This window comes from Rhinatrema bivittatum, chromosome 4 (genome assembly GCF_901001135.1).
Source record: "Rhinatrema bivittatum chromosome 4, aRhiBiv1.1, whole genome shotgun sequence".
Classification (NCBI taxonomy): Eukaryota; Metazoa; Chordata; class Amphibia; order Gymnophiona; family Rhinatrematidae; genus Rhinatrema; species Rhinatrema bivittatum.
Genome location: NC_042618.1, coordinates 473,862,729 through 473,879,622, shown reverse-complemented (window position 1 = coordinate 473,879,622; position 16,894 = coordinate 473,862,729). Strand labels below are relative to the sequence as shown.

General features: G+C 44.5%; 1 protein-coding gene across 1 annotated transcript in view; it reads right to left on the bottom strand.

Annotated features, from left to right (window-relative positions):
* Nucleotides 1-16,894, bottom strand: part of ANO2 (anoctamin 2) — a 421,412-nt gene that overhangs the window by 237,675 nt on the left and 166,843 nt on the right. Inside the window, exons 11-12 of the mRNA XM_029597539.1 lie at nt 15,746-15,880; nt 13,564-13,724 (exon numbers count right to left, since the gene is read on the bottom strand). Of these exons, the coding sequence (XP_029453399.1) occupies nt 13,564-13,724; nt 15,746-15,880 (296 nt within the window). The remainder of the gene's footprint in view (nt 1-13,563; nt 13,725-15,745; nt 15,881-16,894) is intronic.

Below are 16,894 nucleotides of genomic sequence, written 5' to 3'. Positions count from 1 at the left end.
AAGGTGGATTTGAAAATGCCTCGTGAATCCTGCATTTATCCATCAGGCAGACCCATATACTCAGGTAAATGCTTGGAAAACTGCCCTCCGAGACCAGCTGAAGGTGACGTCAGCTTCTGGAATCCGGATACCAGGGCGTGAAGTAAGGAATGAGAGGAGAGAGCTGGTCAATGGTCATTCAGTCCGCTCTGCAAGTTACTGTTTGGTTTAATGCATCACTTTACGTCCCTTGCTATATAACACTGCTCGCATGAATTACATTTTTGCATGGCAATCTTCTAAACTGAAAAATATTTTCTGACGCACAAAGCGCTTTACAGAACTTCTTAGAAGCTCCCGCGGCTTTCAGAAATCTCGCAGATCTTCCAGTCCTCCCATTCCTAAACATTATACTTAACTGAAAGCCTAATCTAAGACATGAACAGAGAACATCTGAAAGGCCATGCAGGAGATTCTGATGCATCCTTATTTAGTCAGATCAATAAAAAATACAGCCTTGCACATAAAAAAAAAATCAGTGTGGCTGTAGAAAACAAAACCTTATCCAAAAGTCGTTGTATGGATTTTCAGTCCCTAGCTTGTACTGAACTCCTGGGATGCCAGCTGAAGTGCCCTGCCACTGACACGTCAACGTATCTCCCTCAGATTCAGTTTGCATGCCTGCAGCTAGCTAATAATCCGCACCCTAATAATTCATCCACTCAGCCTGCTTTGAACAGGCAGGAATCATTTGGGGTACGCATGTTGAATAAAAGGTGCATATGCATTTGAGAAAAACCAGTTTTGTAGGTAAGACCCTGGGTGGTGTGTAGGGCCTAAGGCAACTCTTCCTCCTGTATGCCAAATATCTTTTTTCAGTCTGTGACAAATATCTTTTGTTTTCTTGATAAACAGCTACTTTTAATATAAAAACAGAGAAACAGGAGAGCAGAAAAAGACCATACATGCACTACCTCTCTGTGACGAAATATTTCCTAAGATTACTTCTGAGTCTACCCCCTTTCACCCTCATCTCATGACCTCTCGTTCTAGAGCCTCCTTTCCATTGGAAGAGGCTCACCTCCTGTGCATGGAAACCTTGGAGATATCTGAATGTCTCTCTCATATCTCGCCTTCCCTCCAGCGTGTACATGTTTAGACCTTTAATTCTGACCCCATAAGCTTTAGAATGAAGACCACTGCCCATTTTAGCAGCCGCCCTCTGGACTGAATCCATTTGGCTTATATACTTATATAGTGGCTGTCTGGGGAATTCTCCCTCCAGAGACTTCATTTATTTGAGTGAATCGAACCCTAAAGTGTGAAATTGTATTATAATAGCGCCTACTACAACCCAAAGTAGTTAAAAGACAGATTTACAAAGTTTCCAACGCTTCAAGTAGTATTCAAGCAAAACTTGGAAAGAGTGATCAAAGCAGAGTACGCTAGAGACATGTTAATCTGTTTTATATTTAACACAAAGGTCCCGGGGGGAACAGCAGCTTCTGCCCAGCCCTGCAACCAGTCCTGCAGTACATGGAAGGGTGACATTTCTCAGAGCATGACGTTCACCTTCAGGCGTTAGCCTGCTTTAAATGTTAATGTCACAGTTCATTCTTTGCCAATAAACAATGTCTAGGAACAAAACAAATGTCAAAACAAAATCAAGGTCCTGGGTTTTCGTTTGATTCTGGGCATCTTATAAACCATTTCACATGTGTCTTTGGTGGTTTAAACATGTATGTGTCCAACACATTGGAAGACTTTACCAGAGGGTATTAAACAGCCTGACAACCTGAAGCTTTCTAAATAGTCTGTATTTACATTGTCTGATAAACTATGGCGACATTCCTGGGAATACAGGGCTGCAGTGCAGATGCTTGTATTAATTGTATTATTTCTGAAGTGCGATGCCCGTTTGTTGTTGTTGTTTTTTTTTTACCAAACCAGCAAGATTCTGCTGCAAAAGAGGCTTGAGTGTCGTACATTGTAAAGGAATAATACAAAAATGTGTAAAATTTTAAAAACTGGAAAAAAGAGTAGCACACAGGAGGAAACACACGGCGAATTAACTGTGCGTTTTCAGAAATATATTTCCACGGCTAAGTACTACAAAGAAAGGGTGAAACTTTCTCAGCAGCTTTCTGACAGTTCTAATTAAATCGAATAGTAATAAATATTAGGGTAGGATTTATGTTTTTATTTATTTTATTTATTATTTTTATATACCGACATTCGATCTGAGATATCACATCACACCGGTTTACATTCAGGTACTGCAGGTATTTCCCTATCCCCAGAGGGCTCACAATCTAAGTTTTTCTACCTGAGGCAATGGAGGGTAAAGTGACCTGCCCAAGGAGCAACAGGATTGTCAGTGACTACCCCATGTCACTAACAGTGGGCTTCAAGTAAATATGATAAAAAATAAAATAAAAATGTACAACTCACGGGGTAAAGCAATGATAAAATAAAGATGTAATAACCCCCCCAAAATATGGATACAATTTCATTTTGAATAAATTAGTGGGAAGAAATCCTAAAATATCCTTATATAAAAGATCTAACCTAGAGTAATCAAACATAACGTCAACAACAGAGAAACATTTCAAACTTCATTTCAGGCTCGTCAAATCAAGAGGGCGTGAGAGCTCGGAGGGTTAATAGGATGCATCTGGGTTTGTCTGTGACTCTGTAGTTTGGTGGCCAAAGGAATTAGGAGGTTTAAAAAAAAGAAAAAGTGTGCCCCATAAGTATAAAGCTCTCATGTATTTTTAGGAGCTCAAGAAAAAGCTAAACCTGCCCATCATACAAATGCAGCTCTGAGCAGAGAAGGATGGTGCTGTTTCACACCAGGCGACTCTTATTTATTCTTATGGACCTCTACCTATTGCTGGAAACAAGGTACTGCTACGATTACAACTGCTCTTTATCATCCCTAAAACATTGCTTGAGATACACAACACTATACGGGGGCCGGAAACTTTTAAACAGCCGCGCGGGCATACATGTACGTGCGTATGGCGGCTCGCGCGAATGGGCGTGGCCGTTTTATAACCTACGCATGTATATGTGTGCATGATATAAAATTGGCTGCACGCACATACATGCGCACGCAGTTTGATATGGACGTGCACAAGTGCCAGCTCTACGCGTAAAAAGGGGGAATTTTTTTCAGATACTTGTGCCAATGCAATCACCAGTTTCCCTGATCCGTTCCCAGTTTGCCCAGGTAAAGGCTCCTGAATTCCTAACCCCCCAATTAATTTTTTTCCCTTTTACCCTATTAGCCCCGACCCTTCAAACCGCACTGACTTCTCCTGAATTTTTTATTTTAAAACTTACACGCCATCCCTAGCAGAAATAATGTTCCTCGGTAGGGGACCCCGGCGTGAGCTTGTGCTCGTAAATACTTACGCGTACATTCCCAGTGACCTTCCCAGAATGCCCAACTCCCGCCACCTTTTTGCACTTTTTGATTTGTGCACTTATAGGGAGATACGTGCATACTCGGGCACATCTTTAAATGCGTGTGGCACGCGCCCCGGCCTGAGACCCACGCATATCTCCCAACTTTGGTGCACATAGGGCTTTTAAAATTCACCTTATAGCGACTAAGAGGCTGATGTGAAGTGAGTTCGCCAAAAAAAAAAAAAGTTATACAAAAAAAGCTCAAAATAGAGAAAAATAGCAAAATTTCAGCATTTTGCCTGCTTTTTTCATGTGATGCACCTCTGCAAAATCACTTTGCACGTTCTTGCATCACATAATGTTTGCGCATAGTCCACTTCATGTGCAAGTTTACTAATATTCTGAGTTAATGGGGAGATGCATGCAGTATCAGCTTCCTAACTCGGAATCCAGTGAAAACCAGCAGGCAAAGATGTCCTCGCAGGATGGGTTTTCCTAAAAAATAAAAACCATACCTCTGTGAGTTATCTTTTTTTTGGCTGCCTTGGGAAGTCAGGTTCACATGCAGATTTTTGAACCAACCTAACCATAAACAGAAGGCATGGGGTAACCTGCAAGGAGCAGCAGTTACAACCCTAAATACTTTCCTGAATGAATGTATTTATCTATTTGATCTTTGTTTGTCAGCATTTATCATGTTACTATATTTGTTCAGGTAGAAAACGTGCATGCAAATGAGGGCGCTAACCTATAGAAAATCCTATGGGTAAGTACAGTGGCCCCAAGCAGATTTATTGAAACTTAAGCTTTTGAAAACAAGAGTTCACATTATCAGATGCTGCTAAGATCTGAAAACGACACAGAAACTATGAGAACATTTGTTTTGGGGGTTGGTTTTTATTTTTTCATTTTATGTCATTTTCAAAACAAAATAAAAGAAACATTTTTTTTTTATTTTAATATGTTTTAAATTATTTTAAATGCACTAAAACGAAAACAAAATGAACTATAAAAACAAACAAAACAAAAAGAAAAAGCAAAAGTCCCTGCCACACTCCCCCTAAGAGCACGGAGCGGACGCGCCTCCGAGCGCACAATTTTAACGCCATATTTGATCGATGGCAGATGACATCAGAGAAAAGCCAGGTCAATAAAAAAAAAATAATAATTAAAAAAAAACAAAAAAAAAACCGAGCCTCAGGCAAGTGGCGTGCTTCTCGATGGAGACGGAGGCATTTGGACACGGAACGCTAAGTGGCAGAGAGATATCTGAGGCGGTATCGGATCAGGTAACAGGAGCGAGGCCCGTCCAGGCTGCCTTTCAGGATGAGAGGGAAGGCCGGGACGATGACAGAAGGATTCTTGTCCAGAGATCCCGCCGTGTAATGAAGCCAGCTCACCGGTGCGCACAGGGCGCATTGTTCTCTGCCCCCAGCTTGCCGGTAAGTAATAATGCATAGCAGTTACCCCCTGGCAACCTTTCACAAGAGGTGATTCATGCAGCGTTTACTAAAGATACTGTAAGACAAGCTGGCTGGGCCATGGTAAGGACAATAGGTCTGTCAGTCACTAAAGTAAATGCTTTCCATATAATTAGCGTATTGGGCTACTGGTAGGGCAGCAGAACATGGTGTAATATAACGCGAAGGTAGGGTTAACACAGGCTACTTTGTTTCACATTGCAGCCCCCCGATATAGGATGCGTAGATTTTCTTGTACAGACAAAGTCTCTTACCATGGTCCCAGCACAAACAATTTTCTAGTCTGTGGGAAAGTTCCTTAGGCCTGCATATAGGTCTGAAGAGGATTTAATGCACTCCAGTGTCTTCTTGCGAATGAGATATAAAGGTCTAATTGTTTCTTTATCTCTCTGCAAACAACCCTTTTTCTTGTTTCCCCGGTCACTATTATTCTGTTGCCTGGCACAGTGCTCACTGTGCGCATCAATATGTGTAACTCTATAAAAAATTGCAAAATTCACTCCTTGTGAATCCAGTGCTTTTAGAAAAAATTAAATTGTCCGGCCCAATGACTCAGCTGTGGTGCTGCACGCTGCCACATGGGAGATCTGGGTTCCATTCCTGGAACAGGTGGGGCTGTGGGATGCTGCAGAGGTAGTATTCACACCCTCTAGGAAGAGTCTCTGCCATTGCTTAATGGCAACACCAAGGGGCACTCCATGAAGTTAGCAAGTAGCACATTTAAAACAAATCGGAGAACATTCTTTTTCACTCAGTGCACAATTAAGCCCTGGAATTTGTTGCTGGAGGATGTGGTTAGGGCAGTTAGTGTATATGGGCTTAAAAATGTTTTGGATAAGTTAATGGAGGATAAGTCTATAAACTGATATTAGTCAAGTTGACTTAGGGAATAGCCACTGTTGTTACTGGCATTAGTAATATGGGATCTATTCAATGTTTGGGATCCTGCCAGGTACTTGTAACCTGGATTGGCCACTGTTGGAAACAGGATGCTGGGCTTGATGGACCCTCGGTCCAACCCAGTATGGCAACTTCTTATGTTGTTATGATTTATGGTCCATGCTAGCTGGCTTCCAGAGAGAGAGATACATAATTTATGACCCATGGCCCATGACTGTCTGTGAGGCTGATTTAAGTTGAGAAAAGAATACAAAATAAAAGGGGAAAACAGCCCTTGGGGAGTTGCAAATGAAGGCTCGTGACACCATGGCCCAATAGATGCTGGTTCAATTTGAACTAAAAGCGTAAAAGACCAAGAGGAGACTGCTGGACAGAAAAAAAGAAGAAAACATTATATCATAAACTGAACTTTTCACAATTGTTGCCTTGAAAGTATCAGTCTGCTGCATCTGCTGGAGCAAACCTTACCCATGTAACCCTGTCTGCGGAAGCTGAATTCATGGATCACAATCTGCAAACAAGGAAGGACATTGAGTCAAGTGACAAGAGCAGATTCTCGCTGCCTTATGCTAGAGGATTAGATTCAAATTCCTTCCTGTCGGTGGAATGTGATGCGATTTTAGTTTATATTCCAGTTATTTCTGCTCCAGTGTGACTAAATCCAAGCCTTCGTGTCCTAACTTGAAAAAAATTCAAGTCAACCCAGACTCAGCTGATATTTCTACATTTGGCCTGAAGCACAGCATAACTGATACAAATCAGACCCTCGTTGTTTTGAGAAGGGTTGAAAAATGGCAGAAAACATTGAAAAAAATGTGTAGGCGATAAAGGAAGCTTACTTAAGGAACAGCCACACAACACTTCTGAGAATGAGAAGCCTATAAAGATGAAATAAAAGGCCCAGAAACAGAAAGAGGCAAGATATTTTAGAGTCCAAAGCACGTCTCTCATCATCAAATGATCCCGAAGAAAGAGTGTGGAGGCGGCCAAAAAAGCAAATGGAATGTTAGGGATTATCTGAAAGGCGTAGAGAACAAAACTGAGAATAGTGTAATGCCTCTGTATCCATCGATCTGTGGTGCAACCGTACCTTGAGTACTGGGTGCAGTTCTGGTCACCCCATCTCAAAAAAGGTGCAGAGGAGGGAGACAAAAGTGATAAAGGGAATGGAAGGCTCCCCTATCAGGAAAGGCTAAAGAGGTTAGGGCTCTTCAGCCTGGAAAAGAGATGGCGGAGGGGGGATATGATAGAGGTCTGTAAAAGTGGAGTGGACGAGTAAACGGAAATCAGTTGTTTACTCTCTCAAAAATTGCAAAGAGTAGGGGACACTCCATGAAGTTACTAAATAGCACATTTTAAACAAATTGGAGACCAATTTTGTTTTCACCCAATGCACAATTAAACTCTGGAAAATCATTGCTGCAGTATCGGTAAAGGCAGTTAGTGCAGCTGGGATTAAAAAAGGTTTGGAGAAGAACATAAGATATGCCATACTGGGTCAGATCAAGGGTCCATCAAGCCCAGTATCCTGTTTCCAGCAGTGGCCACTGGCCAATCCAAGTCACAAGTACCTGGCAAGTACTCAAACATTAAATAGATCCCATGCTACTAATGCTAGTAACAAGCAGTGGCTATTCTTTATTAATAATTTATAGACTTCTCTTCTAGGAAGTTATCCAAACCTCTTTGAAATCCAGCTACACCAACTGCCTTAACCATATCCTCTGGCAATGAATTCCAGAGCTTCAGTGTGTGTTGAGTGAAAGTATTTTCTACTATTTGTTTTAAATGTGCTACTTGCTAACTTCATGGACTGCTCCTTAGTCTATTATCTGAAAGAGTACATAAAAGATTTACATTTATGCATTCAAGTACTTTCATGATTTTGTAGACCTCTATTATATCCTCCCCTCAGCCGTCTCTTCTCCAAGCTGAACAGCACTAACCTTGTTTGCCTTTCCTCATAGGGGAGCCGTTCTATGCCCTTTATCATTTTGGTCGCCCTTCTCTGTACTTTCTCCAGTGCAATTATATCTTTTTTGAGATGCGATGACCAAAACTGCACACATTATTAAAGGTGCGGTCTCACCATTGTGCGATACAGAGGCATTATGACAACCACCATTTTATTCGCCATTCACTACCTAAAAATTCCTAACATTCTGTTCACTTTTTTGATCGCTACAGCATATTGAGCAGACGATTTTAATGTATTATCCACGCCTAGATCTCTTTCCTGGGGGTAACTCCTAACATGGAACCTAACATTGTGTAACTACAGAGAGGGTTATTTTTCCCTATATGCATCACCTAGCATTTATCCATATTAAATTTCATCTGCCATTTGTGCACCATTTCTTCCAGTTTTGCAAGGTCCTCCTGTAATGTATCACAATCTGTTTGTGATTTAACTACCCTTAATTTTGTGTCATCTGAAAGTTTGATCACCTCACTCATCGTTCCACTTTGCAGATCATGTATAGAACTTTAATTAACCAAGTAGACTTGGGAAAAGCCATTGCTTATCTATGGGTATAAGCAGCAGAGAATCCATCTACTATTTGGGATCCTGCCAGGCACTTGTGATCTGAATTTGCCACTCTTGGAAACAGAATACTGGGCTTAGTGGACCCTTGGTCTAACCCAGTATGGTTGTTCTTATAAGAAGTTTGAACGTGTTCCTAAAGGAAAAGTCCATAAGCCATTATTAGCCAGATAAATCTGTGAAAAGCCATCGCTAACCGCTTGGAGTGAGCATCAAAAACAGATCTACTTTTTGGGATCTGTCAGATACTTGTGATTCAAATTGACCACTGTTGGAGATGGGATGCTGGCCTTGATGGACCTTTGGTCTGATTCAGCATGGTCAAAGTCCATAGGTCAAAGTCCATAGGTCATCGTGAATGTCCAAATGTGTATTTTTTTTATATATACAAATTAAATATTCAATTATTGTTGTGACCGCCGGTCGCCGCAAACCACGACCGGGGGGCCAGTCACTCACCTCCACTTCTTCGGGGCCGTCATCGAAGGCTGCCTCCGCGGCAGCGTTGCTGCCTTCCAAGATGGCCGCCGCATCTTCGACGCGGCTAGGCTACGCCCCCTGAGGTTCTCTTAGGCCCGCGCGGGCAGCTAAGGCTCGGCCTTAAAGGAACCCCTGCAGGAAGTGTAGGGGGTTCCTTCCTGTTGTCTCAAGCTTCCCTGCACTACTTAAGGCAAGGTCTGGGGCCTCAGACCTTGCCTCGGCTTCGTGGCTCCAGTGTGGTTTGGTTCCGGTTCCTGCTTGCTTCTGTGTTGATCCCTGGACTGGCTTTCGTTCCTGTTTGGCTCCTGACTTCTGGATTGGCTGAGGACTCTCGTTGTTTCTGGACTCCTGGACTGGCTGCGGTTTCTTCTGGCTCTTGACCCTGGACTGGCTGCGGATTCTTCTGGCGTTTACCCCTGGACTGGCTGCAGATTCTTCTGGCGTTTACCCCTGGACTGGCTGCGGAGTGAGTTGGCTCTGATTCGCTGGACAACTTTGTTACTTCTTCAGTTTCCACGACCTGCTGGAGGCGCCAGCTTCAGTTTCACGACCCACCGGAGGTGCTCTTCTCTATTCGCTCGACCTGCTGGAGGCACCAGCTATCTGGACTAAACGACCTGTAGGAGGCGCTTGCATCCAGATCTTCTTCTAGTACCTCCTGTGACATTCCTCGCCGGACCAAGGGTCCACTTCTCAAGTCATAACAATTATCTGGCTTCAAGCATGTATCTCTGGGTATCAACATACGGTACATCTTCAAAATATTATACCATGACACAGGTCCATGTTTCAAACAATGATCTGCATCAGAGGGATCTTCAAATATCACTTTCATAAAGCTGTGTAGAGTATGGCGCAATCTTCACTTGCTCAATATCCATCTTGTATGCTTACTAAAAATGGCATCTTCACTTATTTTGGTCAATATTATAACTATATGTATTATGAAAGTGATTAATTGATTATTAAAGGAATCATTGGTTAGTGATTATCTCTTTCCTGCATTGTTGTCACATTGCCAGAGGTTTACAAAATAAAACATGCATAATAATAAAAAGAGCAATATAAAACCATAAAACCCCCTGCCCCCTTGTACAGTTCCTACCCCACCCCGCCTCCCCCATGCGCTTCATCCCCCACCCCCGCGCTACCCCCCACTTTGTCGTCTCTTGTATATAATTAATTTATGTCCAACCTGGTTAACCACATGTAATCTCATTTAATAACTGTGGCGCCCGTTGGCTCTACAGTAAAGTTGTCACCTTTTAACTTCCTATCCTTCCTCCATCTATCATTGTAATTTCCTTTCTCAGTTGTCTGTAAACCGACATGATGTTTTGTTTTTTTTACGAATGCCGGTATATAAAAGTTATAAATAAATAAATAAATAAATAAAATAAAACACACAGAGGTTATGCCTCCATTGCTGTGATGATTGTCAAATGTACAATTATATATAATTGTCAACACTGCTTCTTAAGATATACAAAACTTCCTTCAATCATCTATTCAACCTGAATAACCTAATGGGCTTATTGGCTGGTCTGAACAAATGTCTGCTGAAACAGCCATGTTTTCAAGTCCTTTTAATAGGCACCGATTTCTGTCCTAGTTCTGAAATATTCAGGCATTGATTTCCGTCTGGTTACTGAAAACGTGCAGTCTCTGATTTCCCCCAGGTCTGCCTGGTGTATCACAGGGGTTTCCAGAGGAGCCTTGTGGAATGAGCACAGTAACCGTGATGGGCTGTAGGTACTTAATATTGATCACAACCATGGGATACCAGTGTTATTGATTAATTTGTGGATCAACATGAAAACCTTGTATTTAATTCTTGCCTGGATTGACAACCAGTGAAGAGACGCTAACGTGGGTATGATATGGTTATATACGCTCTGACCAGTTCAAGCACGAGCAGCAGAGTTTTATAATAAGCGTAATGCTCTAAGGGTGCTATCTGGAAGCCCGTGAAATAGGGAATTGCAATAGTCAATCCCTGAAAAGATTAGATTCTGGAGCACCATACGGAAATCGACAGGTTCTGGAAAGGGCTTTAATCACCTACGCATGTGAAGCTTACAGGAACCGGCTCTTAACTGATTCTGCATGTGTATTCTCATAGATAACTTCTAGATCATGCACGTGAGAAGAAATGGAAAGTTTCTGCCCGCTAAATACAAACTGAGACACAGTTTCCTGGTCAGCATTTCTGTTTTAGAAATGTTGAGTGATAATCTGTTGGGGAAAGAGCCATTTCTGAATAGCAGTTGTTTAAATGTGAAAGATATTGCATTACATACACGACTGCCCTCACTCCACAGAGATCTCTCCTATCACCACCCCTATCCAATATATACATGCTCTCCCCCCCCCCCCCCAATTATTCAAAATAATCGGAGATTATCAGGTCACTTACTGCTCAAATGCTGAACCTACTGATCCCTCTTGGCCTGGACCCTGACACAGCAATAGCAAACCTGAACTGCTGCCTGGGTAAGAAACGCTGGCTCGCTATGCCAAAATAAACTGAGATTAGAAGTACTAAGCACGGGAAAAAAAGACTTGGGGAAAACTGGATTCTGAGGTAATCTTTGCAGGGCAGCTCTTCCTTTCAGCTGTCAAGTTTTCAATCCGGGATTTGTGCTGCACTCCAAGCTCACTTCCAAATCTTTTTATTTATTTAGATTTTTATATTCCACTTTTTTTCAGCTCTTCAAAGCAGATTACATTCAGGTACTGTAGGTATTTCCCTATCCCCAGAGGGCTTACACTCCAAGGGCCGGATTTTATCTACGCCCGATTTTATAACATGCGCGCGCAGCCGCACGCATGTTATAAAATCCGGGGTCGGCGCACGCAAGGGGGTGCACACTTGTATACTTTGTGCACGCCAAGCCCTAGGGGAGTCCCGATGGCTTTCCCCATTCCCTCCCGCCCCCACCTCCTTCCCCTCCCTTCCCCTATCTAACCCAACCCCCAGTTCTACCTAAATCCCCTCCCTGCCTTTGTTATGCTATTTACACCTGTCTTTGGGAAGGCGTAGGTTGCGCGCGTCGGCCAAGTGCCGGCACGCGATCCCCAGACCCAGCGGGAGTGGAGAAGCCTCTGGCCATGCCCACACCCCGCCCCTCCCACGCCACGCCCATTTTTTTCAAGCCCTGGGATTTACACGCGTCCCGGGGCTTGTGTGTGTTGCCGGGCCTATGCAAAATAGGCTTGGTGCGTGTTTTTGGGGTTTCGCATGTAATATACGCGCATAACCCTTTGAAAATCCGCCCCTAAGTTTCTACCTGAGGTAATGGAGCAACAGTGGGTCTTGAGCCCTGGTCTCCTGGTTTGTAGCCCGCTGCTCTATCCATTAGGCTACTCCTCCACTTTCTTTCAGCCATTATCAACTCTGCCACCTTCTCCCCTTCTTTACTGACCCTGCATTGGCCACAGTCGTCCAAGTCTGTGTGATCTGTCACCCGAATCACTGCAACTCGCTCTGCATCCGAATTCCAAAAAAATCTCGACTGACGCCTGCAGTTTATAGAGAGGATCACCCCTGCAGCCTCTGCACTTGCTCCCAATACTCTACCTTGGTTCTGGCCTTCAAGGCCCAAAACAGGACCACATCACCCTACCTCAGCTGCTTCGCATTCTTCAATGTCCCCTCCCGTCCCCTCGCTGCTGTGCCTCACAACCAGCGGACGGCCTTGTCTGGCTCTGTCCCCGCCCTTCTGAACATCAGAATGGCCCCAAATCTGTCAGCTTTCAGCCCTTTAGGCCACGCTCCCTGATCATTAAAATGCCGCAGGGATTTGTACCCCCACAAGAGCCTGCTGGACTCAAATAGGCCAAGCATCCCAGCACAGTAAAACTGTTACCCGCGTGCTTTCTGTTCTATCTCACCTGCCTTATTTCTTTCGCTCTGCAGTGCCGTCAGTACCTCTCGTGCCTTTTCTTTCATTTACCGGGTTTATTTTGGTGCACTTTGATGTATCCCTGCATTGGCTTCTCTGCCGTTTATTTCTTTGAGACATTTGAGTGTAAAGGCCGGCCCGCTGTAACATATACTTAGCGCTCGCGAGTTGGATAAGCGTGCAACCCATAAACAATGCCGAAGCTGATAATCCTTCTTGGTCCCTATCCGCGCTGTAATTTTTCCGTGCCACTCCACCGCGTTACGCACCACCATGCATTAGACCAAGGTATGGGGCAGGCTATTTTCAAAAGCCATGGATTTGGATAAGGACAATTTATCCAGGTGAAAGGGGTGTCTGATGCACCCCCCTCCCCTGGGGTCTCCACAATACAGGCCCTTTCAGTCACATGAGGGCTATGACATTCCCCGGGGGGGAGGCGTGCAAGAAAATAACCCACGTAGATCGCACGTTCAAATCTGCCCGCGTTACGTTCCCCTGCAGACGAAGCAAGGGCGGAGACCCGAGAGCGCTTCGCTCCCCGCGGTGGTTTCCAAACGTGAAGCCTTGCGCAGGCTTTCGCTTCGAACCTCTGTTCAGAGGCCGCAGGCGAATGTCGGCCCCTAGCGTAAATGAAATGTAAAAAATAAAGGAAGCACGTGCTGGGGCCGTGAGAGAGGATGCACACCTTTTAGTGGCAGAAAATAAAAAGGCTAAAACAGAAGAAGCCACATTGCACGAAGAAAGGAGACCTGGGAATGCGAGCAGAAGGGAGGGGGGCGACAGAGGGAAGACGCAGGACAGGGGGCTGCCGAGTCACGCCGCTTCACGCGCCGTGGAACTATTCTAAGTAAGTACTCACCCCACAGGGCCATGAAGACCGAGAAGAAGACGGTGGCTGGGTTGTCAAATAAGTGGCTGGCGCGGGCCGTGGCACAGGCAGAGCTCAGGTTCCAGTAGTCGCAGGCCTTGTCGCAGAGCGGGCACATGGTGAAGGTGTTGTACTGGTCGCACATCTCCTTGCTGTAAGCACACAAGAAAAAATCCGTCGCAGGGTATTTTACCGCCAGAAGCGTCAACAAGCAAAACAAGCAGCAACAGGAGGTACAGTTACCGGGATGGCTCATCCCTTTTCCCTTCTCCCGTGATGCGTTTTCCCCAAATGGCTTCCAGAGTAACCCATCGGAGTACATCAGGAGTCCCTCCGTGCCGACTGTGGCCAGAAACGTCAGCTTTTTTCATAAAATAATCTAACAACGGCTTCCACCCCTGCAAGTGTGGCTGGGCCAGGTTGAGTTTACGAAGGCAGCTTGAGCAGCTGAAAAGTGACCTTGGGTGGAAGGAGGGTTTTAAAGACAGGGTTTGTAGCCATGAAAGATGCTTAACTTGTAGTCCAAGCAGACACAAAAAGAATTATAAATGAAACATCTTTGAACAAAACAAATTTAAAGGAGACAGCGGGATTCCACCAACAGAGGGTAGAACAGAAGGATGCAGGCAAGCTGCTGCTTTAAAGGGGAAATCTGAGCTTTATTTTACTCCCCCTACTGGAAGTGCAGTGTACTGAAGGACCAGGGCATGAAATACAGCAAGTAAAAAGGATGTGCATTGGCAGAACGGGTACCTGTCCACTGGGTTTGGTTTCCCTTTTCGGCAGCCCTAGGTACAGGGCGGTAATGGGCAGCGTCTCCTCTTCCTCTCTCTCTCAGGTGCCACAGGAGCGGCCCGGCGGGGCCGGCGCTGGCTCTGCAGTGCTCCAGTGCCGCTGACCTGCGATGGACCGCTGGCTGCCCAGGAGAAGCTGCTTCAGGGATGGGGGAGGAGGCACCGTGGCACATCTGGGCAGCTGCCTACTTTCGCTGGGCAGCCCAGTGAAAAGTCCGGGCCTGCCTCTCTAACAGTTGTGTTTTCCGTTTGACAGAGCACTGCTGGGTGCCACCAGTACAGACCCACCCTTAATTCTTCTCCAGAAACTTGGTGTCAACACGGAGACTTTATTGTAAACTTCTTACACAACCCAGAGGTGAAGTATCCCAGTTCTAACTGCTGCTGCGAGCTCTAAGGAGGGTGATGGGAGCCCGCGGGGGAGAGAGCACGGAGGGGTCATTTGTCCAGCCCCCCCACCCCCCCCCCCAGATTTTAATGACTAATTGTTTTTGTAACTATTTCTATGACTTTGGGTTTTTGCGTCCCTATTTTTTCGTTTTGTGCCCCCCCCCCCCCCCCCCGAAAGATTTTCTGCGGGCACGCGTGGGCCTGGTGAAGAATCTGCAGCCCTGAAGGACACGTCGGACAGGTTTGCTTCATTACGGCTTGGCATGTCTGCGCTTAGGCTTTATCAAGCAGGCGGATTTTCAGTGCTGGAAAATGAGCGAATCCGGTTGGCATTTATTTATTTATAATACTTTGCTGCACGCGGCAGCAAAGCCTGGCAATCCGCTGACACTGCTCCCAGCGAATTGGTCAGTGCTGCTGTGACCTGATAAAATATCTGCACATTTTATAAATGGTCTTAGAAGAACAAGATGCAGGTGCAGTTACCTCTAGACCAGAGTGAGTTTCAGGATATAAACCCTTTCCGTAGTTAGAAAGTTAAAGGTAAAGTTTAAGTTAACGATGGAGACATGGAGTACAGTAAGGGGCAGACAGTCTCTTCCTTCTCCAGGCTACAAATGAGCAAGAACTATTTGGGACGGTATTCTCAGCCCAGTCCTTGGTACACAGGCCATCCACAATGAATATGCATGAGACAGATTTGCATGCAATGTAAATCTATCCCAGTCATATGCATTCATTGAAATGAATCGACCAACGTTAAGATGGGATGGCTTCCTAGTGTCCTAGTGGAAACTAAGCTGATTTTCAGACAATCCAGTTCTTAAAATCTAGAGAAAAGAGCAATAAATCATTTCTGTCATCCTAAAAAAAAAAATTTAAAAAAGGAATGTCTTGGAATTCAATGCCTCAAAACATCACAGCAGCTCCTGATGTTTGTTAATTTATAAATAGAGCACATTTTGCAAGAAAAAAAATTGTTCACTTACCTAGGAACGTCGTACTCAATGGTTATGCATCCGTAAAGAAACACTATAATCCCAACCAGGGAAGCCGGAATAAGAAGCCCTGTATATAGACCCAGCCAGGCAAAATAGAGTCCTATTTTTTCTCCAAAATACTTTCTGAAAAAAACAGGGGACAAAAAAACAACCCATGTTTCAGTAGAAATTCTAGCTCCAGCTACTGTTATTGCAAAGGTGAAATCTCAGGACGTTGTGATGCAACATCGCCAAGGCTTGTAGCATCAGAGTTTGCATTACTAAACGGACTTGCGGACATTCAAATGATGATGTCATCAGTTGGAGACAAATTGTTTCTTGATGGCAAAATTGTTCTTGATGGCAAAATTGCTAATACAATCCGCCTCCCGCACCCCCTCCCCCAACCTTCTTCCCAACATGTGACGGGGGTGATTTTCTGCTGGAAATGCTTCATACTTTAGACGTTGCCTGGAAATGTGCCATCATCTGGGATGATCGGCAACATCAATATCAGCTGATCCAGCAGCAGGAGAGCTGCAGAGCTGAACATGGACATAAATTAGGAATAGATTTTCCTGCTTGCGAGTTAAGCTAAGCCGAGCGCACCAACCAAGGAATCAACATGCATCAACACGTACAAAGGTTATCACCGTGAGGTCACACATTGCTCCAAATCTTACAGCTCCCCCTGCCACCCCCCAATAAATATACAACAGATTATAAATACGAAAACGGATTCAGTTATACGCGTGGTAACTTAAAGAGGTGCTGATATGGATGGAGGAGAAATGCAGGACATTATATTCTAACTGGAAAACTGAGATCGTTCTCTTTCCACTGGAGATTTGCATTCATGAAATTCATGGCAATGTTTTTTTGTATTTTTAATAAGGCAAAGAGAATATCTAGGGAACAGCAGCAGCAGCAATGGCTCCACAGGGCTTGGACCCGGCTTGGATTGTCAGCATGAAACGTGTGACGGCAGGAGAAATGCACATCATTTACCTCAGAGCAGGCCCTTTCCCAACTTGTGAAAATACAGGCTGCATTATAAAAGGCTCCTTCCTCACTGTGTGGGTGGTATCCCTGTATTCTGTTGTCTACAGATACAGATCTTCCTTAATGGTGTTTAGGTCTTGGATAGGATAGGAATGC